Source organism: Podarcis filfolensis (assembly GCF_964270895.1).
Source record: "Podarcis filfolensis genome assembly, chromosome: 11".
Classification (NCBI taxonomy): Eukaryota; Metazoa; Chordata; class Lepidosauria; order Squamata; family Lacertidae; genus Podarcis; species Podarcis filfolensis.
Genome location: NC_139613.1, coordinates 35,331,425 through 35,356,996, shown reverse-complemented (window position 1 = coordinate 35,356,996; position 25,572 = coordinate 35,331,425). Strand labels below are relative to the sequence as shown.

Below are 25,572 nucleotides of genomic sequence, written 5' to 3'. Positions count from 1 at the left end.
AGCTGGTATAAAGATAAAGCCATAAAGTCTGTAGCTGCAACAGTCTAAGATGGAGTCCTGGAGGGATTTTTTCATAGTGAATTTGATTAGCATATGCTAGGTGCTAATAGATTTCAGGTGTGATTCTGGGACAATGAAACACTTATATGTCTCAACAGGGCTCCCTATGATTTTTGTATGTTCCAGATCTGGAACTGCCACCATTTTTGTCCCTTGGCAATGACCATATGCTCTTAACAGCAGTGCCACAGGCAGAAATTCAACAGATGTAGAATGGAAGATATGCTGGTGGAAAAGCCATATCTGTTTATTTTCTGCCTATTCAGCTAATTTTTGTGCACCCAGCTAATTTTCTTTCAACTGAAGCACATTGGTGAGCCATACAAAGTAGCCCTTCACCCTGTTATGATTATCTGCAGGTTCTCTTGCATAAGTCCTATTGAAAGGCCTGGGGTTAGGGAACTGTGCAAAATCTAATACACAGTGGAAATTGCTTCTTCTGAGTAAACATGCATTGGATCAGGCTACACATATAAAGTACATTTGTTGAATATGTGGCTTGAGAAATCCTGTTATGAAACTGTTCTGTAAGATTTGCCACAACATGCTTAGCTGTCCAGTTATCTATGCAACAGAAAATATAAAAGTGGGACAAAGGAGTCCCAGTGAACTCTACAACTAGCTCAGTGGGAGAAAGTGCTTTGTGGACTGCAATTCTGTACATTTTCATCTGGAGGTGAGCCCTACTGAATTCTATAGGGTTTACTTCTGAGTAAATATGCATGGTAAATCATGTATTTCATGCACAAATTCAGAAAGATACACTGGCAGTTGACGCATGTCGTATTTGTCATGGTAAACAAAACTGTGTACAGGAACAAAAATAACACTCTTTGAACATGCATGAAACTTAGCATTGTGATATTAATTGCATTGACTCAGCCTTCCAGAACCAAATTCAACACTGTGCAAGGCCATTAGCACACAAAAGATGAGCAAAACAAACCACACACACACACACACACACACACACACACGGGGGGGGGGGGGGACTGGAGGTGCAAATCTGATGCATACGTTTATAGGAAGCAGACCTATTAAATTTTGTGGGACTTCCAAGTAAACATGCATAGCTTGAATTTGCACAGGAAATATGTGCAAGCAAGGAAGATACCTATTTGTTACTGCTTAACGGGCTTCTTGAAACCACTTCCCTGTTACTTAGAAGCCTGCAGTATTCTTCAACCAACAGAAGGCTTTCTAAGGCAAGACTTCAACTTGTCTTGTCGGTCTTCAGTAATTAGTAGCCAAGACTCAATATAATAATGCAGAACACTGATGAAATAAACCACTTCTAAAATGGCTGCCACTTGGGACCACTTTATGGTCACGTTTGCTAATTCCTCAAATGTTTTATTATCCCTCTTCCACTCGGCATGGCAAATCAGAGCCCAAACAGTCAATGTATCCTCCTGGCCCTTTCTTGTTCTTTTGCCACCTACTAAAAGCAGTAAGATGAATTTCAGTGAAATCCAAATCTGAAACTCTAAAACAAGGCTGCAGCCTTTCATCCCCACAGAACCGGAGAGAAACAAGAGCCAGCTAGATTAGCAAACATTAACCCCTCGAACAGGAGTGCACGCCTATTGAAGTGACAGATGTACGCTCCTCACAGATTTACTTACTGTACCTTTTAACACTCATCAGTTCTAAGAGCTGCGTATAATAGCAACTTTATCCTTGTCAGGAAAAGGCTTAATGTTACATTACAATGTGTTTTCTCAAATTTATATTGTTTGAAAACTTAATTCTCAGTTATTGTATTCAAAGTGCACATGAGATTAACACTTAGCACCAGATCTAATATAGCATTGGGCAAGACCACCCACAGTATTTCCAGCTGTGACCTTAGGATCAGTTTGTCTTTGGGCAAAATTGAGCCCCCCCCCCCGCTCATGCCAGTGCTGGATTTACACATAGTTAAAGCTTAGTTGCTGCCCACATGGTGTCCTATAGGTTTCTTAGTACTTGTACATTATTAACATCTTTATTCTCATGATCTATGGGAAATTTGCCTTTTATCTGAATAAGCCTTTCTTAAGGAGCCGGACCCCTAGAAATGGCATTTTTTTTGAAGTTGCATATATGAAACTCTTAGTGACTAAAATAAAGCAAAGTATTTTTTAAATAAAAAAGATTTTTTTTGGGGGCAGGGGGGATCTGATAAAAGATATTTCAGCTTTCAAAACAAATTCATATCTCTTTTGCATCAGCTGAAGCCCTGTGTAGCCCTACTGGGAACATTTAAAAAAGAAAGGCAATTCTATTTTCAGATGAAGTTGTATTTAAGTAAATGAATTAAGGCATTGCTTTACTTTTTATGTGAACATAAAGAGTCTCTTGAAAGGCCTGTTGATCCCTTGACCACTAATAAAGACAGATCCATGATGTGCAGTGAAAATACTGGCTCTATTGAACCAAACTGAGCAAGCTAACCCCAGGCATGGATGAGCTTGTAGAACAGACACAGACCAGTGACCAGCATGTACTGGAATCAGGCATGACTGTGGGAAATACATTGTACTCAAAGCCAACTGGGGAGACTGATGATAAAGCTACTTCAATAGTTTTGCTGACTATGATAGGCCCACAGGGGGCATCCTTGGTAAGTTATAGATGGCAAAGCTTTCCCTTGTGAGCTTTGGTACACTCTGGTATTGTTCTCAAAGGGCATTTGGAAACTTTTCCTGTGCAAATTCCATTGAAATGAAAGGGACTGTCATGTGAGCAGAAATGTTAAATTTCAGTTTGCTGAGGAGATGGTTCTCAGGGTGCCTGTACCCTTGGCCAGACATGGTCCATGGTTTCCATTTTTATGTTAAAAGGGCTGTAAAAGAAACTTGTGAAACCAACTTTTATGAATATATTACTCCACGGCATTTCCAGTTACATTAGGACTCCAAATCTAGAAGAAAGTTTTCCCCCAATTCACTTCTAGGCTTGAATATATTCCAAGAGCATAACCAGAACGAAGTTAAAAAGGTTGTGGTTGCCACAGAAACTCCACTCACAATTGCATAAGTTCCTCAGATTATGGCAGCAACCTGCTCCAGTGTAGATAAGATGATTCTTGAGGAGAGGGACTAATATCAGTACCCCTCCTGTTCTTGGAAATCTAGCACTTGACACTCACAAGAACTGTAGGCGAACCTTTCAGAACAACCATAACCCTAGTTCCCCAAAGGGTGTGAGTTCACCAGAGAGACAGGCATTCCTAAGTACAGAGAAAAATAATTTAGTTGGTATCTTGCCTTTGCCAACTGTCAGAAGTAGGCATTCTAGGCAGATCTGTACAAAGTTGCTTCCTAAGTTTGTGGAATCATTAATTCCTTCTCTGCAAATTATTCTGATTTCAGATTTCCCTGCAATGATTTATAACAACAAGACGAACAACAGCATATTAGTTTTAATGTGTTGTGAAAAGCCAATAGCCTGATGGGTCTTAATTATTATTATTTTTTTTGCAGTACAGTATGTTTTATTATTCACCTAGAAGTTTAATGGGCTTGATTTACAAGAGGAAGGGGTGTTCAACTGGCTAATACACAAACACTTCTGAAGGATATTTAGAGAGGGTACAGAGTCTCTTGCCCAACCATTAACCTCTGCTGTTGCAGGGCTTTTATACTAATGACAGTAAAATCCATTTCCCTGTTCTTTGTGTTGTTATACCAAAGATTAAAGTGATGTTATTTGCCAAAGCAAGCAAAGTCCACCAGTTTAGTTAAAAACTAGAATTCTTAATGAACAATAATTTTCTACTAATCCAAAGTCAGATGTGCCCCATGAGGGGGAGAAAAAGAGGAAATGTTTAGTATTGTAATAGGCATCTGTTTTATTAAAAATGCATTTGACAGGGTGCTAAAAAGTTACTCTGTGAATGCTTTGTTCTGTACAGTCCCTTTTGTTCCATGTGGTGGGATCTTGCAAATGTATATTCTTATGTTTGACCAAGCTATCAGAATTAGTTATATCCAATTGTCTCTGTAACTCTACACTGCATTAAACATCTTAGCAGCTTTTTAGTTTTACTACATTTCAGGGTATTGAGAAAATTGCTACCATTAACAAAAGTGGCTCTGAGGAGTCTGGAGGACTTCAGGAATGTTAATGTGTTGTAGAGACTTAAACATGTTAGTTCCAATTTGTTCCAGATAGATAGGAAAGCAACCCATCTGATTGCAGTTTGGTAACCTTTGCATTACATTTCCTAGCTGTATTTTCATGGGGTTTCTTGCATAAAGGAGGGGAACAGATTTTGATAGTTTGGGATTCAGCTAGCAACCTGAATTTAAGCTGTCTCCCTCGCGATGTGCATAAATGTTAAATATGAGGTTGCAATCCTATACTCAAGTACCTGGGAGTAAGTCTCATTTCACTCAATGGGACTTATTTCTGAGTAATCATGTGTAGGCGTGCACTGATAATATGCTTATATGTCAGTTCTAAAGACATTTATGTGAAAGGAACATTTCAATAGAACTTACTTCAAAGTGCTTAGAATCGTAGCAGCTACGATCACGACTAACACTTTATGTTAAACACATTTACTTGGGAGTACATCTCATTGATTTTGATGGTATATACTTGTAAGTAAATGGAGTCAATAAGGCACATAAATAAATTATTATTTTTATTCCTTTTTGGAAAAATGAATCACAGACCTCAATGGGAGCTATGAGCCTGTTCAAAGCATGCATCAAAGAATGCAATGACTTAAATCCATGATAAATCAATTTTCAGACTTGTGCAATATTGTATGTATAGTCCTTGCCAATATACTGTGACATAGGGCTACAGATTTTTTATGTTCTGTGTTCTTTTATTTTCCCTGTATTTACACACTAATCTTATGTTAACTGTAAAACGTCTAGGTTATGATCTAGGCACATTGTAAATATGAAAAATACTGTTTTTACTTACAGCCAACAGAAGTTTTAAAAGAATAAATAGTTCAGGGTGTTCTATGACTATTTATAGTAAACTAAATATCAATTAAAATCCACCAAAATATAATTATTAATTCAGAGCTCAATGAAAGATTATTATATATTTTTTTGCTTTGTTTTATTCTTTGTCTGATGAATGCACAATTTGTCAATTTAATTCTTCATTAATATATCCATTGTGCTTCCTCAGCACAATGCTCACATTGGGCACATGCAGATTCCTATTATTATTATTGCTTGAAAAAAACTACTGTATCAAAATGTGCTTTTTAGGTTTCCTTTTAACATGCAGCTGTAAATCACATACTTTTAAAAGTGATTCCGGTTTATAGAAGATGTGCAAAAACACTGACAATAATTAAGTATATTTTGTAAACGAATATGAAGAAGTCTAAATATATTTTAAATTAAATTAACTGTACATTCTAAATATCCCCCTCATTATATCTCTCTGGAGAGAGAATTCTTGTTCTGCGCTGAAATGTGATCTCACATTGGTGCATTGTTAGCGCCACATTTCACATATACCGTAAGTTCTGGAGCTGGTAACACTTCATTGCAGGAGGAAGTTAACCATCATATTTTGGATCAATTTTATGGGAATTTACAATTAGTTTTAATAGGAAGTTTGTTTCACACACAAGGATTGCTGAAAGAAGGCTGATAAAGCAACTGCAGACTTTACGGTCCTCCTGTCTAAAAGAACAGCAATGCCACTGTAAAAATATATCATTGAATATGTCAGTCGTGTCCTTTTAAAAGCTTTTTTTTAAAAAAGGCAAGGCAAGGAGAAAAAGACTTCAGACTCGCAACATCCATTGCAGGGAGTGTAAAAATGTTATAGGGGGCCAATCTACCTTAACCATATCTGATTATATTTGGATCAGTTATGTTTGGTTCAAACACCAGCATACCTAAGTCATTATGAAAGTATTGTACAGTAAATGTAAAACAGGGGGGGGGAAAGTCTGGATGCTACTGAGCATGGCAAACAGCATGTCTAAAAATTTATTACGTAATAAATAAATTTCTGTGAAGGTCTTCCTGTGTAGTGGCAGGAGTCTGTTTTATTTTATTCTTATATGAAAAGAAATCAAACGAATGCAAAATGTATTTAGGGAGACATGTGTCAAATGTAGCTTAGTTTTTCTGTTTCCGTATCTTTAGCTGAATCGCAGTTTTTACAGAAATCTACATTTGGCGATCACATGTTATTTAGTGCTAACATGTTAATAGGTTGATAATCTGTAAAGATTAAGAGGCAGGGGAAGGGATGCTGCTGTTAAACAGATGGCATGCTATATGAATTATGTCATTTCTATAGTTATAAAATAACTTGAGAAAATGTACTGTAACAGTATGCTAAGATTCATTACCCCCAAAATGGTTTCAGGAGGAAATGGGGATGGGAGCATAGACTCTTTCTCCACAAGCTTTACATCATAAAAAGGTTCAGCTTTCATGAAGAAAAGAAATCTAGCTTTGTCTGTTACTCCAGTGGTCACTCTCTCTTTGTATGCGCATTAAATAGCCGAATAGATTCATGCAAATAACTGTGGGATGTTTAATTTGTTCTACTGAAGTAGAGACAACTACCAGCAAGAGCAATAAAAGTCGCATAATGAAATAAGAATACTACGAAATCCAAGGATTTTAGTGTGGCCCGTTATTCATTCAATTCCTGGCAGCCTTTATGATTACAAATCACTTGATTGACTAACTAGACATTCTCAGAGTGAATTATGAATCAGATTCATTTTTCCTGGTTGATAGTTGGTACATGTTGTAACTCTTCCTCTCTGTGATATATCAAGTTCTTGTAACAGTAATAAGAGATATAATCAACTCTTTATTTCAGGACAAATAAATTGCCTTTTCAAAAAATGAAATGTGGTTGCTAACATTTTAACAGGGCAGCAATGTAATTCCTGCCTGCTATTCCAAGGCGGAAGCTGATGTGATGAAATAGCTTTTAAGTATTTGACTTTGCTGAAATTATTTGAAGAGTAATATACCTTCTGTCCATACATGGAACTCCCATAGACTTCAGTGGAAATTATCAGCACTGATATGGGGAAATAGTAGCCCATTTCTTGTTTTGGAAACAAAAAAATCCTGAAACAATGGAATCAAAAAATAACCAGTGATTTTTGTAGGAATATGTGAAGAATATCCCTGAATGACAACGCTGACACTGGAAAAACCCACAAGATTTAAGAACAGATTACTAATTGGCCATTGTCAGTCTGTCTATTTATTGTACAGTTTCATCAGACTATTTAATATGAACCATATGGTGAAAGAGAAAAAGCGTATGAATGAATGCACAAGGCACATTTCAAATATGATTTTAAAATACTGCAAATCTGAATTACTGGTGTAATTTCACATAGTCTGAATCAGCCCAAATTGGGCCAACATGGGGTAGCTGATAGAAACCCTTCCTAAGGACACTTCATCACATGGTCAATAGGAAGTCACTTCAAAGGAGGGAATGAATTTGGTAGAAGTCTAGTAGTTTGAGGGAAATTTCTCTTTGAATTTCAATGTACCATGGGCACTCCTTATTTTCAGGTCAGTGTAAATTTCATGACAACCAGAAAATGTGATGGATATACACCATCTAGATGAGTCACAACACCATTCAGATAAGTGAGAGCACAACATCAGGCAATATTGTTTTGGCTCTCCGGCTACTGAGATGGAGAGACGTGTGAGCAAGTGAGCCATTGCAGAGCAAAGAAGGAAAAGTGGCACAATGTTTAGAAATGAAACCTAACAAGAGGTGCTTTTTGCAATTAAGCACCCTTGGTGAATGATGCTATTGCAAAGTTTTTGTAACTCTGCCCTTGGAATGCTTTAACCATTGCAATCTTAATGGAGGGGCTGGATTTAGCTGGAGACAATCATTTTTATAGAAACTGAAAGTGACAAGTGCACCTGCAACAAAATGCTACAGTGTGTATTCCTACTAAGTACCAGCCAGCCAGATCTCCAGCCAGACACTCCATTCCATTCCTCTTCCCCTATCCTACTTCCTCTGCACCCCACAACACTTAGCTACTGAGCAAGTTCAGTCCTCTTTGGGTTGTTTTTAGACCCCCCCAAAAGTTTTTTTTTTTTTTGGACTTAAGCAAGACTTTGGGTTCCCTCAAGCCTGCTAACACCTCTCTCTCGTGTACAGATGGTGGTGCTGTTTTGGCTACAAAATAAGAACCAAGATCACCCAGTGAGCTGGGTGGAAATTTGAACCCAGATTTGCCTCCCATTTTTGTCAAACTTTCTAAGGACTACACCTTAACCCTAACCCACACACACTCTAATCACTAACCATTCCATTATGGTGACTGTGTGAGAAGACAGCATGGTGGCCTGCAATCACATTTTTGCTTTGCTTTATGAAATATGGAAAAGAACGATTGGGAATACTAACTGACTGAATCTGAACATGGCTGTAGAAGGGGCTGTCACAATGGGTATCAGTGATACAAGTGGATGGTTAACAGAATGGGACACACGCATGCCTGCACATTGTAGCAAAGCTTGTACACACACACACACACACACACACACACACACACACACAGAGCAGTTCAGTTTGGTGAGACTTGTGTCTGCTTGCCTCTGTCCTTGCTCTATAATGACAGGTTAGACCAGGGGTCAGCAACCTTTTTCAGCTGTGGGCTGGTCCACCATTCCTCAGACCATGTAGGGGGCTGGACTATATTTTTTGGGGGGAAATGAACGAATTCCTATGCCCCACAAATAACCCAGAGATGCATTTTAAATAAAAGGACACATTCTACTCATGTAAAAACACGCTGATTCCCAGACTGTCTGCAGGCCGGATTGAGAAGGCTATTGGGCCACATCTGGCCCCCGGGCCTTAGGTTGCCTCCACCTGGATTAGACTGACATGAGTCAGATGTTTGGATTTTGGATGAAGAGAACAAAGTAGAAAGGTATAATGCTTTGGTCAAGTCCTCGTAAGAGTTTGGGGATCAGGCCACAGATAAAGGGGTAAGGAGAAAGTGATACCCACCTAGCATCTATACGCATTTTAATATCAGGCATACTTTGAAAGGATAGCATTAAGCATAAGCCACCACAGCATATTATATTCCACGTCTTATCCTCTCTGCATCTCTTTAACTCTTATGAAAGGTTTTAATTTCTAAATTAAAACAGCCTATATAATCAGCCTCAGAAGCTCAGATTTGTAAGACATCCTGTTATAAAATAATGTGTACCGTGATCCAGTCTTAAGACAGGCACTTTTAAAGTATCACTGATTCCAATAGGAGAGAGTTATGTCATGCTTTCCCACTGATAATCAAGAGGACTAAAATACTCTTACTTTTGCCTGGATCATGATCTGGATCCAATAATTATCTAACCTGCTCTCCATAGCCTCTGAAGAATCTCAAAATCTCCACACACTACAGAAGGGTACAATTCAATGTTATTGGGCTGAACTAAAGTTGTTATAAATGATCTTATAAACCCCTGCACAGCACAGTATTTGTCAGTGTCCTCTCCCTTTGTCAGCTGATGAGGGTGCTGAGCTCACTGTATGTGAGTGTGAATGTTTTCTCATTGTTCCATTGCTGGCTGTTGCATGCTGGGTCATCTTTGCATTGGCACCTTGGCTATGGAATTGTCTCCTTCTGGAGGTTTGGAATGCCCCAGCCTTGATGGTATTCTGCTGTCTGATTAAAATACATCTGTTCTTAGCAATTGGCAAATCAAATTAAGGCTATTCAAGGTTTTAAGAGGTGTTGAACAGCTGCTATTATATGTGATTGTTTTACCACTGAGTGATAAGTTTAGTTGCTTTGTGAGTTTTCTTTTTGTATACTATGTTGTTTTATGGCATTTTGTAATGAAGAGTGGCCTAAAAGTTTAATAGATACATAAATAAATTGGAAGCATTAAATTTATGAATGATATGTTTCGTGCAATATTGTTTAGATCCCATCCCACAAGTTTTAAGACCAGTTTTAGAAAGTATTGATAGGAATGCATTAATCATTAATATGAATGGAACAAAAACTTACGGATCAGATGGAATTCATACCAAGAATGTACAAAAGCAGATTCTTAATTCCATTATGCTTGCCCATTCAGAGATTTTTAATGCTGTTAAAAGAAAAATCCCACACTTCTAGGCCTGTCATTTATCAGACATGTGAACTTTGCCAAGTGTGGCAAATCTCAGAGACCAGAATACCTTTCAGAGATGTAAATCATAGTTTCTGATCTGTTTCTAAACAATTATACTCCTAGTAAACAGCTCAGCCTTGAATATAATCATAAGACAATCATTTGGTTAATATTCAGTAAAAATGTATGCACCTCCATAACAAGATTCCTCAATCTAATGGGGTTTACTTATTTATTTCTCCAGATGGGGAAAAAAGTATCAGAGTGGTGTGAAGATATGATTTATGCTGATTCCCCCCCCCATAGTTCTAGGTGGTATTGCATTTAAAAATGTTCAGCAGTTTATCATGCCCAGTACTGAGCTGGTGTAGCATTGTAGCTAACAGTACAATCCTATACATTTCTGTACAGGGACACGGGTGGCGCTGTGGTCTAAACCACTGAGCCTCTTGGGCTTGCTGATTGGAAGGTCAGCAGTTCAAATCCTCATGATGGGTCAGCTCCCATTGTTCTGTCCCAGCTTCTGCCAACCTAGCAGTTCAAAATCACACCAGTGCAAGTAGATAAATAGGTACAGCTGCGCAGGGAAGGGAAACGGTGTTTCCATGCACTCTGGTTTCCATCACGGTGTTCTGTTGCACCAGAAGCGATTTACAGATAGGTAGCCGTGTTGGTCTGCCATAGTCAAAACAAAAAAAATTTTTTTTCCTTCCAGTAGCACCTTAAAGACCAACTAAGTTAGTTCTTGGTATGAGCTTTCGTGTGCATGCACACGAAAGCTCATACCAAGAACTAACTTAGTTGGTCTTTAAGGTGCTACTGGAAGGAAAAATTTTTTTTTTTGTTCAGAAGCGATTTAGTCATGCTAGCCACATGACCTGGAAAGCTGTCTGTAGACAAACTCTTGCTCCCTCAGCCTGAAGCAAGATGAATGCCGCACCCCATGGTTGCCTTTGACTGGACTTAACTGTCCAGGGGTCCTTTACCTTTACACATTTTTGTATACATACCTATAATCTGAGCTATGTATTATGAAGAGCAGTATAATTGCCCTAAATCAGGGGCAGCAATCTGTAGCTCTAGGCTATGTGTAGCATCTGGATGGATGTCAAAGGACTTCTGCAAGCTGTCATTTCAGACCTTTAGTTTGCAGGGAGAAAGGAAGCCCCTCTCGTCTCTGCCATGTGACTCGCAACAGATTATCTCTGAGCGAATTTGGCCCTCAACTGATAAAATCTTGTTCACTCTGTCCCAAATGAATAAGCCTAGAACTGGCTATCAAGTGAAGGTGCACAGCTTGTATGAATGAAGTAGGAATTCGATGCTCTGTGTTGTGGACCAGTGAAAGCGTAAATGTCGATTGGCGCTCAGGGTGAGAAACTTGAATCTCTCATGGTCTGAATCTCCCAAGAGAGGCAAGTCTAGTGCTTTGAGAACCTTTGTGTTCTATTATTCAATATGTCTATATTAAAAAATAAATAAAGATGAGGGGTCGCTTAAGGAAGTTTGATCATTGTTTAACACACAAGATGATCTGTATTCATTTTCATCATTTCATGGCTCCCACGTGGCATCTTCCTCATGACACTCGTCTTTTACTGATGCTTTGAAGTGTCTCTTGCTTTACTTTGAGTTCCTTGAACTCACCTGCAGTAGGCAGTTCATTTTCAAGTTAACTTTCCTATCCTCCTGATGTCAGGTTTTTCTTTTCTTTTTCAACATTACTTTTTTTCTGAATAAATCTCACAGAGTTCAGTATCCTATATATAGCGAGTCTCCTATTTTAAGGAAGGGAGGACTGATAAGTATTTCAAATTGACCAACTTCATTTCACAGGTAACGATTGATCTTGGAAAGCAGGCATTGTGTGAAGTCATTTGCATGTGCTTCCCCTGTAGAATTGCCTTTGTCATGTGGGATAGCGGGATGTATACATTCTGATGTGAATAATATCTCTCTGTCTTTTTGTAGCGTTTTCAGCATACCTCGTATTGCTGGACATGATGTTTTAAGTTCAAGACTGTAGATCCACAGAGCAATGGGCAATGTTTGCCGCAATCGTGAAGAAGAGTCTTGCAGTACCTTAAAGATCAGCAGGTATTGACTCATACTTTTTTTTTACCACTTTGCTTTTAAACACTATGGCTCACAATTATTATTGTCATTCAGGCACATAAGGATTCAAGCCTATCTTAGAGGCAGTGATGGCCACAGACCTGGATGGCTTTTAAAGACAAAGTCACGCAGGAGAAGGCAATAAGTGGCTATGGACCCTGATGATTATGTTCTACCTCCACCATCAGAGGCAGAGAACACTTCTCAATGCTGGTTGATGGAAACCGAAGAAGAGGAGAGTGTTGTGGAGCTCCAGTTTTCCTTGAGATCAATTTGTGGCATAGGAGGTGGTTGTGGATTAGGGGGCTATATGTATGTCGTTGATTGGGTAGTTTGAGGTGGGCCAACTGAATCCAGCTAACCACGTTCCATTCCTTTAAGCAGATAATAGGCATTGTCAAGGCTGACAGTGCTGACTAGCTGATAAGGCAGAGTCATGAATGCTGAAGGATGTAGGAGGAATCGGTTTTGCATACTTTTATTTATTTATTTGTTTAATTCATGAACTGCTTCTCGAGAAACATCCCCAAATAGTTAACAACAACAATGCACATAAGCACTGGAACAGTAATCACCACTTAATTGCCACTTAAAAGGCTTGTTGGAAGAGAAAGGTGTGGAAAAGACAATAAAGATGGCATGTATCTGATATATAATGGGAGGGAGTTCCAAACAGCAGATGCCACCATGCTAACTTCAGGATGAGATGATATCTGCAGGAGGCCCTTTCCTGTAGAGCCCAGTGATCTGCTGGGTATATAAAAAGTGAAGCGATCTTTCAGGTATCCTAGTTGCAAGCTTTGTACACAAGCACCTTAGAATTATATATGGAATCCAGTGGTTCTGACCCAGTTAGCTTTGTACTACTTCCTGTATTGAGTCCCCACTTATCTCTGAGCCACTTATGTATTATCAGGTTTTTTAAAAAACAAACCTAATTCCATGCAAATTTATATGCAAAAATTACATATATTATGCAGGCAGAGGGCCTTCTCGGTAGTGGCACCCACCCTGTGGAATGCCCTCCCATCAGATGTCAAGGAAATAAACAACTATCTGACTTTTAGAAGGGAAGTTTTTTAAGTTTGATGTTTTATCACTTTTTTTATTCTGTTGGGAGCTGCCCAGAGTGGCTGGGGAAACCCAGCCACATGGGCAGGGAATAAATAATAAATTATATTATTATTATTATTATTATTATTATTATTATTATTATTATATAATAAGAGCCAAGTCCTATGCAGTATTATATTTATGTAGTATAATTGTATAAGTATATGCATTTCTATACAATTATATTTGTTGGTTACTTTGGAAACCTGGAGTGTATAGGTGTATAATAATGCATACAATAATGCATATAATATGCAAATATTGTTTGTATTACAAACAGAACTGGGGTAAGGGGGACAAACACTCTCTTTTCACTGAGATTACAGAGCAAGACAGGAATTAGAAAAAATCTATGTGAATAAGCTTGACATCAAGATCTTCAGAAAAACCCATCCCTATGCCTATGCACACTGTTCACTACTGTGTACACAACTTTGTATTGTGGACAGAGTGAGAAAATTGTGCCTGTGAAATAGCTATTAAACAGGCACAATCTGAAGGCATGGAATTCTGCATTCAAGTTATTCATTGATTTTCACCTTATACAACCCTAGTGAAGTCAGAGATGTGTCAAGAATGTAGGTCAGTACTGGAAATAGCTCACTAGAATATATCAATGAATTTTAAAAGAGATTGTGGGAGTTCAGTGTTGACCTGAAACTGAACTGAGGGGTCCAATCTGATCAAACTACCAGCTGCATCAGCTTATTGTTCCCAATTGTGAATTTATTTCTATTTCCTGCCCCCAAACCACAACCTACATGACAAAAACATGATGAAATTTCCTCTTGGCAACCACACCTTTTGACTACCGAATAAAATGAACTAAAACACAATGCTCATTTCAATTACAGTAATTTGTTTTGGTCTTGAGAGCAGGATTAATAAGACAAAGAATGCTTATAAAGGTGTGGGTAAAATCATTCACCACAGAAAAATAAGAAAGTGGAACTACTGCCATGTGTGAAACTGGGGTAAACAGAAACCCCTTTCTCTTTACAAGATGAGGCTGGATTCATGTCTCCTGACACTTGTGGTTTTCATGTAGGACCTCCAGGCTGCAGTCCTCTATCAACTTACCTAGAAGTAAGGCCATTGAATATAATGGAACTTATTTCTGCTGGAGTAAACATGCATGGGAATGTACTGTTAAAGCATTACCTCATGACTTAGGTAAAAGAATGGCTTCTTCAGGCCACAGTGGCCAACCAGATCTTGAAGTAGCATATAGTCATCATTATTAGTAGCCAGTGATGATTGAAGACACAGGCTGCACATAGAATGTAGAATGTAGAAATGTGGAGGACTAACCCTAAGACTGGAAATATCAAAAACGTTAGAGAAATTGAAATGGACATATTCCCCCATCCCTAGCCACAACACACACACACAGCATGCACCACACAACATTCTCACATGTCTACATGCATGCACACCTCCATTAGGGCTACATTCTCCTCTAAGCTGATCTTCCAGGAGGTTGCAACTAGGGAGGGCTGGGCTAACTCTTCCCCTCCCTTCCCATTGCTTTCTCCAAGATGATTACCTAGCCCTCCACAGCAATTAAGTTTGAAAAAAAGTGTTCCAATGGAACCATGGGTTGCTGTCCTCCCCAGCCCAAGCTTAAGTGTGGCATGTGTGGTGTTTTCGGTTTCAGAGCATGTCACAGTGTATGGGAAGGGGTTGGGCCACTGAAATACATTTAGCTGTTTGAACTTCCAGTGGGAGACACGGTGAGCTGAGTCATCTTTTACTAGTGGGCTCGCTAGTAGGATGATTAAAACAAGACATTTTGCTGTCTGAAGTGAAGGACAGGATGGACTCTTAGGGGCCAAGTCCCTCTGCCCCTCCTCAATAAAATATTTGAGGAATCTGACTCACCCCCCAAACTGATGGGCACTGCCATTCAAATGGTGTGTGTGCACAGCCTCTTGTGGGGCAGGGTTTACCTGCCCCCCCTATTTTATTCAAGTTGGCACCTTTGATTTCTGCCCTTTTTAGATACAGAAGCTGGTCTGGCAATTGAATCTTAGTTCAGCGTCCTTTGCTGCCTTTGAGTATAGCAGGCTATGCTAGCTAAGGGGCACAGGATATGCTGCATAGCAGTGTACACACAGCTCTGTCCCACAGCACCTGTCTATGGCTTTCTGCCCTCCTGTACTGGCTGCCTCTGTCAGCCACCTCACTCTGCCCTTGGGTGGGGCGCCAGCTCCATGCAGGGTATATCTTTGCCACCCAGCTACTAGTACAAGCAGTGACATGTGGCTCTTTGACTTAATTAGGGGACTGTTTTGTAGCTTGTGACCTAGATACGTCCTTCCAGGCTGTTTCTGAAGAAGGCAAAGGCTGTTTATAAACAGGGCAGCCAAGTATTCCTTCAGAGGTTCACTAAGCATGAGGTAACAGGAGGATGAAGTGTCAGAAGTCAAAGGTGCGGAACCATCTTGGGCTTGCTCTTCTGAAGAGCCTGTAACTGCTGTTCAGGCTGAGGACTTGGAAACAGTCCACTGAGAGGTTTCCTGCCAGGGGATTTGTTAGCTGCAAGAGCTTGACTGAGACAGGATTGCATTACAAAAATGGTCTTTATTCCTCTGCTGCCTTGCAAACTCCTCTATATCAAATATATAACTTCTTGGCAAAACTTACAAATTGCTATGTCAAAGAAATAATGCATACATTATGTTTTGCCTCTTAGGGATGGAGGCTAAACGTGAGCATTTATTAAGCCAATTATTTATTGCAGATGACACCAGCAAATAGCAAGCTAGATAAAATGATACTCAGATAACAGAAGGATTCTAGAAGACTGAAAACTACCTGGTAACAATTGCAAATACTTGAGCTAGATGCACATTATAAGAGCAAGGCCATTAACAAAATATATTACCTACTAAGCCGTTTGCTTTTGACCTATGGCCTGGTCGGTACACACAGCAGAATGGATTGTACCACTTTTGACTGCAGATGGAATAATTACATTTTAAAATATTTGTGGGAAGAAGAAAAGTCCCTGAAGTCTGACTGCAAAGAGCTTGTTATATGAGTAAACATGTCACCTGTAGTCTGAAGTGGTACAGTCCAGTGACACCTGCTGAAATTCCTTTTTCTATGCAATGAGAAAAGGCAGAAATGTTTGGTCCTCCTTTATATCTGGTTACTTACCGTTCTGGGGAGTAGGGTGCATGGGGAAAAGGGTATTTGATCTACAGATATGCTGGAGAAAGCTAGTAGATGGAAAGGAACATTACCCACCTCTTCTCCCCCTTCTCCTAAGGATTGGGGAAAACTTCTGAATGAGGGGGGCTGTAGCATGGGGGTGGGAGGGAAAGGAAGAAAGCCTGAAAATCATGCAGAAACATTTTCTGGGAATGGGAGCTCCATCTGGCTGCCTTTTGTTTTTAGGTCCTTGCAGATTTTATTCATGCTCTTGTACTCTGGAATCTGATGAAGGACAGCTAAGAAATATTTCAAACAAACAAAACACCCAAGTTTGACTCCTGCCAGTGGCTGTTTCTTTACATTTCTTTCTCTGGCAAGGGACACTGAACATAAAGGAAATGTAATCTTTGTGTGTGGTACAAAATTCATTCTTCCACTTAATTCATTTTTGTGTTCCCTCATGTGTTGGGGCCTGATGGTTGGAGCTCCACAGCTTTTTTGTGTTTGATCAAAGGATAATGAAGTAGCACCACACTTGCCTCACACCACAGCAAGAAAAGAGGTTTATTCACCCACCTTCTGGCACTTAGCATCATTCCAGAGTTGGGTACAAAGCCCTAAGGCCTTAGTTTAGGGTTGTAAATTGTGGTGGGCTTTCAGTGTGCCCAGCTCAATGTCAGAGCTCCTTGGCTTCCTTCTTCCTCTGGTGCTGCTGCATTCTTCTTTCTATGGGCACCTGGTTTATTTGGCCACCCCTGCATCCAGAAGGTTGCACCTCTTGGCAGACTGATGCCATGAGAACCAGTCTTTCCTTAGCCCTCTGCTGGATTTTGCTCGCTCTTCTTCTCTCAATTATCTGACATCATCCGTCTCTCCTCTTTCCTTCTTCCCTCCCCCTGTATTGAGCCTAACTCTTTTTCTTATTTCTCAGAGTCAAGGGCTCCACCCTTCTATCGGCCCCCTACCTCCTTTGACCTTTTGTCCTCTCCATCTGTTTCCTGGGGCCATGCCAACCAGGCTCCTTCATCCCTTTCTCTTCTGGGGTAACTTCTCTTGGATTTCTGTGTGCCCTGTATTAAACAATCACGTGAAAAGTATCTAAGTATGTTGTGAATGGAGAAGACAGTTGGAACATGGGAGACAGAGGTTGAGATTTTCCAGCACTTGTGAACCTTGACAGGTCCATCATACCTCTCAAAGTAGTTGTGAGGATAAATACATGAGGTTGAAATATTCTTGAGAAAAAGACATTCATAAAAATGTTACACTGTGATGTAGAGGCAGATCATTTGAAAGGTAAGAAGAAGCTTAGCTCGGCTATGTGCACTATCAATGCTGAAAGCCTTTTTCTGTTCTTTACTGATGGAGCTTCATTTTTATTTTCAGACTGTGCTTTGCCAATTTCCTGCTCACACTGACTATCTGCAGGGAACCCGAGCAAATGGCTAGCAGGAAGGTCACTTGCATCCTTTTCTTTGTTTTCGTGGAACCATTGCCTAATGTAAATACAGGTAAAACTATGAATTTATTCTCTCACTGTGATTCATTGAACAATGGCAAGCTCTTCTGATGCTGTTGTGTAAGTCACACTTTTTACAACTTACTCAGGGGAAAAAATATTATTTGTATTATTCTTCCTCCCACCAACTACAACTGAATAAACAGAACTGTCCTTTTAAGTAATAGCTGTCTTCTATCAAGCAACCCCCAGTGTTTCTACATATGGTTCTGCTAAACTGGGTATACAAAAACCTGTTGCATGCATGGACATCCATTCATCTTATTTGTTTCCCCATGAGGCAAGCATGAGACAATGTAGAAATAGGCATGGCTTTTCATGTCATTGGTCTCTATTTTGCAAATGGTACTTTAAAAAAGAGCAATTACAAATACATGTTTATTTGGAAGTACCACTGAGGTCAATGGGGCTTTCTCCCAGGTAAGTGTGCATAGGTGTGTCTTTAACATAGTGGTGCACCAAGTATTATTTTGCCAAATTGAATTTTGTTGAATAGTGTATTAATGTTATACTCATGTTAGTTTGCACTGCCTGCAGCCAGGAGAATGAAACTGATTGATAATGTTCAAATTTTCCTTAAAAAACCCAATCAGTTTCTGTAAAGGCTGACCCAAGTGAAAATGTTGCAAGTAAAAGCTTAATGGGTATTAAATAAACCATTTAGCATTGTTAATAGGTGTAAACTAACATGACAATAATGGATTTGCTAATTTATAGTCATAATACCCAACAATGCTCAACTAGGCTCCATTTGTCTATAACTGGAGTGGCAAAATTCCCTATTTGCTTTGAACAAGGTAATACCTAGAGTCTTATGATAATATTTTATTTTCCATATTTTCCCCAAGTTCAAGTTTGGAAAGATACACATTATTTCAGCCCCCACTATTTTATGTTAGTTTTATTTTAAAAGAAGTAAAATGGGAACAATTTGAGGCCCACCTACCACTTCACCATACGAAAAGTATGACCAAGGCTAGATTTGTTGTGATAAAATATGTCAGGTTACAAGTGAAAACTCTAGGTGAGCTATTTATTAGGACACAATAGCTTCTTAATCTGTAAAAAACACACATATAACTAATAGACATCAAATCATTTCCTTGGATTTAGTACCTCCAAATCTGTAGAAGCCTCTAAGGACATATCATAATAATGGGAGTCATATTTTTTGCTTTAATAACTAAAAAGTGTGCTTTGAAGTAATGTGGTCTCACTGTAATCTACCATCAAGCACCTAAACTAACAGAAAAGGTAGAACCATCACAATGGAGTTTGTGGAGACGGAAGTGTGTAATCAGATAAATGAAAATAAAGTTTGGAAAAGGATTGCAGAGGAGTAACAAGAGATATTACTGGTGTGTTTCTTAGTTCATTGTTGTTTTTCTTTCAGTAAAAGTTCTATCAGCTGGGGAGACTTGTTCCCTTCTTTGAAGCTGGCTCTTGTTTCTCTGAAGTCAGATTCCTTATTCCCAGGGCTCCACTCTGCAATGCCAGCACAAACATACATCAGCAGCTGCACAGCACTTTCCAGAGTTAGCAAGAAGCTATCAAGCAATTACTTATTCCACTTTAGATCCATGACCGTGATTTTACACCACAGGTCTGAGAAAATCAAAGACAATGAGTAAAGTCAACAGTCGCAGAAAGCAAGGTCATGTGGACAAAGAAATGGACTACACCTGACTGTATTTAATTCGAACGATAATATTTGATAAGATGCCACACTATAACCCCAGTGAAAATGTTGTGTTGAATAGTTTGGGTAAGGCATTCTCTTAATTTTTCAACCTTGGCTACTATTGTGGTCTCCAGTTTAGGGGGGGGAAGCATCTATAGTGGTGTGGCGGCCTTTGTATGTGCCTACCACATAGATGAGTGATGTAATATGAAAGTAACATGTGCTTACATTGGTATGTCCATGCATGCATCCACGTTTTGTAATCCGCCCCTCTAAAAAGCGAATTGGTGGGCTTTGGGAAGGGGAAATGCATGCATAGGAATGTGCATACAGTACTGCAATAAATATGTTATATTGTGCATGTAGTGATGATGTCAAGCACATGCACAGATCTTAGCCACCTTCAAAGAGGAGCCAGAGAGGAGATATGATAGCCATCTTCAAATATCTAAAGGGCTGTCATATAGAGGATGGAACAAACTTGTTTTCACCTGTTCCAGAGGCTAGGACCCAAACCAATGAATTCTAGTTACAAGAAAGGAGATTCTGACTAAACATCAGGAAGAACTTTCTAACAATAACAGTTGTTTGGCAGTGGAACAGACTCCCATGGGAGGTGGTGAACTCTCCTTCCTTGGAGGTTTTTAAGCAGAGGTTGGATGGCCATCTGTCATGGATGCTTTAGCTGAGATTCCTGCATTGCAGGAGGTTGGACTAGATGGCCCTTGGGGTTATCCATCTCCAACTCTGCAGGTCTATGATTCTATGAACATTACAGTGGTACCTCGGGTTACATACGCTTCAGGTTGCATACGCTTCAGGTTACAGACTCCGCTAACCCAGAAATAGTACCTTGGGTTAAGAACTTTGCTTCAGGATGAGAACCGAAATCGTGCCCCGGCGGTGTGGCGGCAGCGGGAGGCCCCATTAGCTAAAGTGGTGCTTCACGTTAAGAACAGTTTCAGGTTAAGAACAGACCTCCGGAACAAATTAAGTACTTAACCTGAGGTACCACTGTATTATTACATCGGAAATTGTGTGAGCTACCCTTAGGTTTCAACAGCATCACACTCCTCTTATATCAAATGCACATATTACGGATTTCTGCTCATGTTGGAAAAACATTGTAGATTACTAGGGCATTTTCACACATGTCATAAAGAGCACTTTTGAGTCCCTTTCACGTTGCTTATTTGTACCATGTGTGAATGTTGTTAATGTGTGAAAGAAAGCAGAAAATAGCCATTTTAAAATCAAATGTACATTCTGGTCACTGTAAGCTTTACATTTGCATTACAGATCAATTGAAACAAAAATCGATTTAAGCCTCATGTGTGAAAACATCCTTAAATAGCAATATGGCATTGTAAATACAAGCTGAATATTCGACAGCGACACATGAACTCAAGAGAAGAGAAAAGGAGCTTTATTAGCTATTCAGTTCTTAATTGTATATGACCCTTGTGACACGGAGAAGTGTGTCAGCTGTCATTTTCTGGCTGTGCCACTATGTGGATTTTAGCAGGGAAATGTGACCCCAAGAGTGTCCATAACAGGTTTGAAAGATGTTAATGTTGGTTACTGTATGTGGACCGTTAAGCTGGTAATGGTAATATACCAAAAATGGCACAAGGTGGTGTCCAGCATTCTCTGCTCACTAGCACAAAGGCTCTTACAGTAGTGGGTAGGTGAGTTTTAATGTTGCTGAACAGAGGACCAGGTAACAATTGTGCTAGCGGATTTTTGGGGGCAACAGATTGCCCAATTTTGTTGTACAGTAAAGTGCAACCTTAAGTTCAGTTCATAAGAGATTTGGAACAAAAATTGGTCTGGTTCTTTGACATTCTGCTTCCAGCAACTGGTATCTTCCAGCTTCATTCCCCAGTCACTCTCTTAAGATGACACTTCTAGTTTTTTCAGTTTCTCAACATCTGGTGATTTTTAAAAATATATATAATAAAAAGTCTTGATGAAAATCCATCAGCATTTTGGTGCACATTTCTTCTAATTTATGGGTGGGACTTTCCCCCAATTTTGCCTAATAGACACATTTTTGCAAGCATTTTTTAAAACCAATATATTGAATTTTTGTATGTTATTCTTACTAAACTATATATTTTTGTGTGTGTGCACATCTTCCCCCAATATTTGCATTTTTTTTTACACATCCTTTGGGTAGGAGAAATGAATTGCAAAATTCAAGTTCAGTTCGTGTATGTGTGGAAGGCCAAATTAGGCAGGTTTGCCTTAAAATGTGAATCGAACAAAATTTCTCTCCATCCCTAATATGAATGCAATACGGATTACTTCCCCGAGCTATTTTGATGTCTGAAATCAGACCCAAATTGTTCTCCCTCGCTGTTGAGGACCACCACTTTTCAAAGGACTTGACCCATTCAGACACCATTCTCTGCTTTCCTCTATTCTTTCCTCAGCTCCACCCTGGGCAGAATCACCTGAAGCATATTGCCTCCTCTGCTTCACGGCAAAGCCAGCTCCGGCAAAAAATGAATCTTCAAAAGAGTAAGAACATATTTTGCATAATGTACCCCTGTCCACCGGTCTATGAATTCCTTTTGGACGGAGATTTGATTGCCACCCCAAACAATGACATTTAGATGGCAGCCTAAAAATGTTTTTATTTCACTAGGCTTTTGGTGGTTTGCCATATCTTGCAAAAGAAATGGCCTACGGTTGACTGTATCGTTGTTGATTCATTGATGACTCCTAATTACTGTTTTAAATACATTTCTTTCATTTTAAACATTGTTCTTAGACTCCCTGAGCTCCATTAGTGGGAAGAGCAGGGTGATAAGTACAGTAAATAAATAAGTATATAATGAACAAACTTTAAAAATTCCACAGTAATTGGAGATCCTTGTAGAGCCTGAAGACACATGTGGCAAAGACCATGGAAAGAGCAAAGGTTTTCCCCCTTTGGAGGAACGTTTTATCCCCAACTTCCTTCCAAACCTGCACACTTGCTAAGTAAAAGGTTGTCAGCTAGCTGAAAATAAAGAACACCTTCCCCTTTATTGTGGGCAGGCAATGTTTTAATTGCATTTGCATTGATGAAAGTGCTGAGAGGATTCCCTGTCACACACAAACTTAAACAGAATGATGCTTCATTCCCAGCAATTTGTGGCTTCAGTGTTCCTGTTATCCTCATAGCACACTCTTGTGTACTAAAGCATAGCCGGTCTTGAAACATTTGTGTCATTTTACACCATTAAACCTTCAAAACACACTCATTCGGAGTTGCACAGTGACACTCCTCATCAAAGAAAAGACTTTTTCAACCCAGTGAATTGTAACTATTCTACTGAATATATTTACACGGAAAAAATAAAATAAAAGCCTATATGAATTTTTAAATGTCCACTTGTTCAATTATTGCCATATATCAAGGGCAGGCTCCTACATTTCAGAAAGCACAATGTACAATGTATTTTTTTTTCCTCTTAGAGATTTATTCTCCGAAAATCAGCCTCATTTATTGCAAATTCTCTCACATGCCTGGCTGGAAAAGCATATCTGCAGTGTGATGCATCTATATGTCTTTCTATACAGTCATTAGGCTGAAAAACATTTTAGACGGTATGTGAAAATCCTGCATAAATGGTATCTATTTTCTGCCTATCAGATGCTTCTCAGTAAAATTACACTGCAATTCAAAACTCAAATTTATATTAGACATCAAAACTCAACCTGTGAAGCCTTTGCTTCTACTTGTGAGCAATTACTTACCAGTACACCATTATACCAGGCTTCCTCAACCTCGGCCTTCCAGATGTTTTGAGACTACAATTCCCATCATCCCTGACAACTGGTCCTGCTAGCTAGGGATCATGGGAGTTGTAGGCCAAAAACTTCTGGAGGGCCGAGGTTGAGGAAGCCTACATTATACCAACTCCATCAAAGTGAGCTGATGCTTCACCATGTTTTTGCCCTTTGCTAAGAGCTGCCGTGTATGACCAGTGAATGACCAAGTTGCATGATGATGTCACACTGAAGCTCTTTCTTTCATTGACAGCTAGAGCCTCCACATCACAAAAGGCCAAAAATGTAGAGCTGATATTCACACATCCTTGTGTGATGTCTCAGCTGATATCTCAGCCTACAGAAGCTTGTAGCTCCATTAAGTACTGTGTTTGAGGTTCCCTTTACCTTTGAGGTGATAAAGCCTTATCTGTGGTAATTGATCTGTGATGTATCCCGATTTGTATACACTAATTATGCAGGGCATTATACAACACCACTTGTTTAGTGAGCTTTTATTCTGATTTGTTTGCCAGGAGGTTATACAACCGCCTTAAGCAGTTGTTACTACCCCACATTTTCTGGTGCCTATTGCCCATCACTTTCTTTACAGCAAAAAATCCATTGTGAGCTGTGCAAGAGTTCCAAATCCATTTTCACTGTGCACTTTCCATTTGCTGGTTTGCCGCTGAATCCCATCTGCAAAATAACAACAGTCTGGAAATAGCCTGGGTCTTATTTTTTACACATACTTTGGAAAACTTCAGAAGGTTCTAGAAAATTAAGAAACAGGAGCTTGGAACTTTAATAAAAAATAAAGCTGGTAAGAACACATGGTAAAAGCAGTCAGTCTGATACAGCCATTGATACTAAAAGGAGTTTTCCTTTCTTTTCCCAGGCAACGAAGAGAGCAGCTTGAATGGCGTTTCATGTTCATCATAACAACCACAATAATTAAAAATTGATGCTGCAACACACATTGGAATGTGGAAAACAAACAGGGGCCAGAATCAGCTGACCTAAGGTATGAAATATTCAATTAAAAAACCAAACAAAGGGGGTGGGGAGGGGAAGGGGAAGCACAGTGCCTGGTGTGTAAAGAAAGGCTGCCGGAGGCCAAGATCTTGGGATAGCAAAGCCCATAAGATATTAAAACCACCCCATATTACTTTGTTTTCTATCTGCTGAACAAATAAATATTGAAAATATGTTTATCTGTTCTGTTTTAGCAGTGAAAACAGTTTCCAGAATGTATATATTAAGAGAGGATGTATAGTTATTTCACAGAACTCAAGGGCAGGCAAATGTGACTGGTGTGGGGGGAGGGAGGAGGAGAGATGGGGGACAGATACTTGAGCAGAAACAGGCTTTAGTAACAGGGGGTCTTGCCTGGGCCATGGCATACCATGTCCCACATGCTGATTACTTGAACAGACCCACTGCCAAGAAAAATTTTCCTTGGACTGGAGCGTTTTTTAGGATGTGCTTGCCTCGCCTTGCCAACACAGCAGTTTCTTCCTCACACAAACAATTCTGCTTTTGCTAGTTGGGATATAAACAGAAAGGATGCCGGGTTAATTATTTGTATAAAGGCAAAGATAGCTGGAATCTGGAAATTGTATAAGGACTGAGATGGCTCTCCTCTGGTGCATCTGTGCGAGCGATCATGGTTGCATCAGCGACGTCCAAAGCCTACAAGCCACAAAACATTCCCATCTGCCATCTGCCAACAATGAGATTAAAACCAGAACAAGCCAAGAACTGGAGAGCCAAGCCTTGCACACGTGTATGAAAGCTGAAGGGGAAATCCCAACCTTTGCACCATTTTGAGATCACCAGAAAGTCAGAAAGCCTTTATTCCAAATAGCTTTAAAGCACCAGACCCTTCACGAATAGCCTTGCACCATCCATCTGTATATGGAATTTCAAGATGTTTAGCTGAAATGACTTTAATTTAAAGAAAGGTGTACTGCCTAAGGTGACCATGATCTCAACCTGCATGCCTGTTTTGTTTGCTTATTTATTTTATACACCACAAATCAAGAAAAACCAAT

General features: G+C 39.5%; 1 protein-coding gene across 2 annotated transcripts in view; it reads left to right on the top strand.

Moving 5' to 3' along the window:
- Positions 1 to 25,572, top strand: part of LOC310744962 (uncharacterized protein) — a gene marked incomplete at its 5' end in the record, with an annotated part of 87,831 nt that overhangs the window by 36,222 nt on the left and 26,037 nt on the right. Inside the window, 4 exons of one of the 2 annotated variants that reach the window (XM_083577094.1) lie at positions 12,144 to 12,269; positions 17,946 to 18,070; positions 22,195 to 22,282; positions 24,417 to 24,542. In XM_083577094.1, the coding sequence (XP_083433220.1) occupies positions 12,211 to 12,269; positions 17,946 to 18,070; positions 22,195 to 22,282; positions 24,417 to 24,483 (339 nt within the window). In that variant the 3' untranslated portion in view covers positions 24,484 to 24,542. Of the gene's footprint in view, positions 1 to 12,143; positions 12,270 to 17,945; positions 22,283 to 24,416; positions 24,543 to 25,572 lie in introns of both variants that reach the window. The other variant, XM_083577093.1, reaches the window with a different exon arrangement.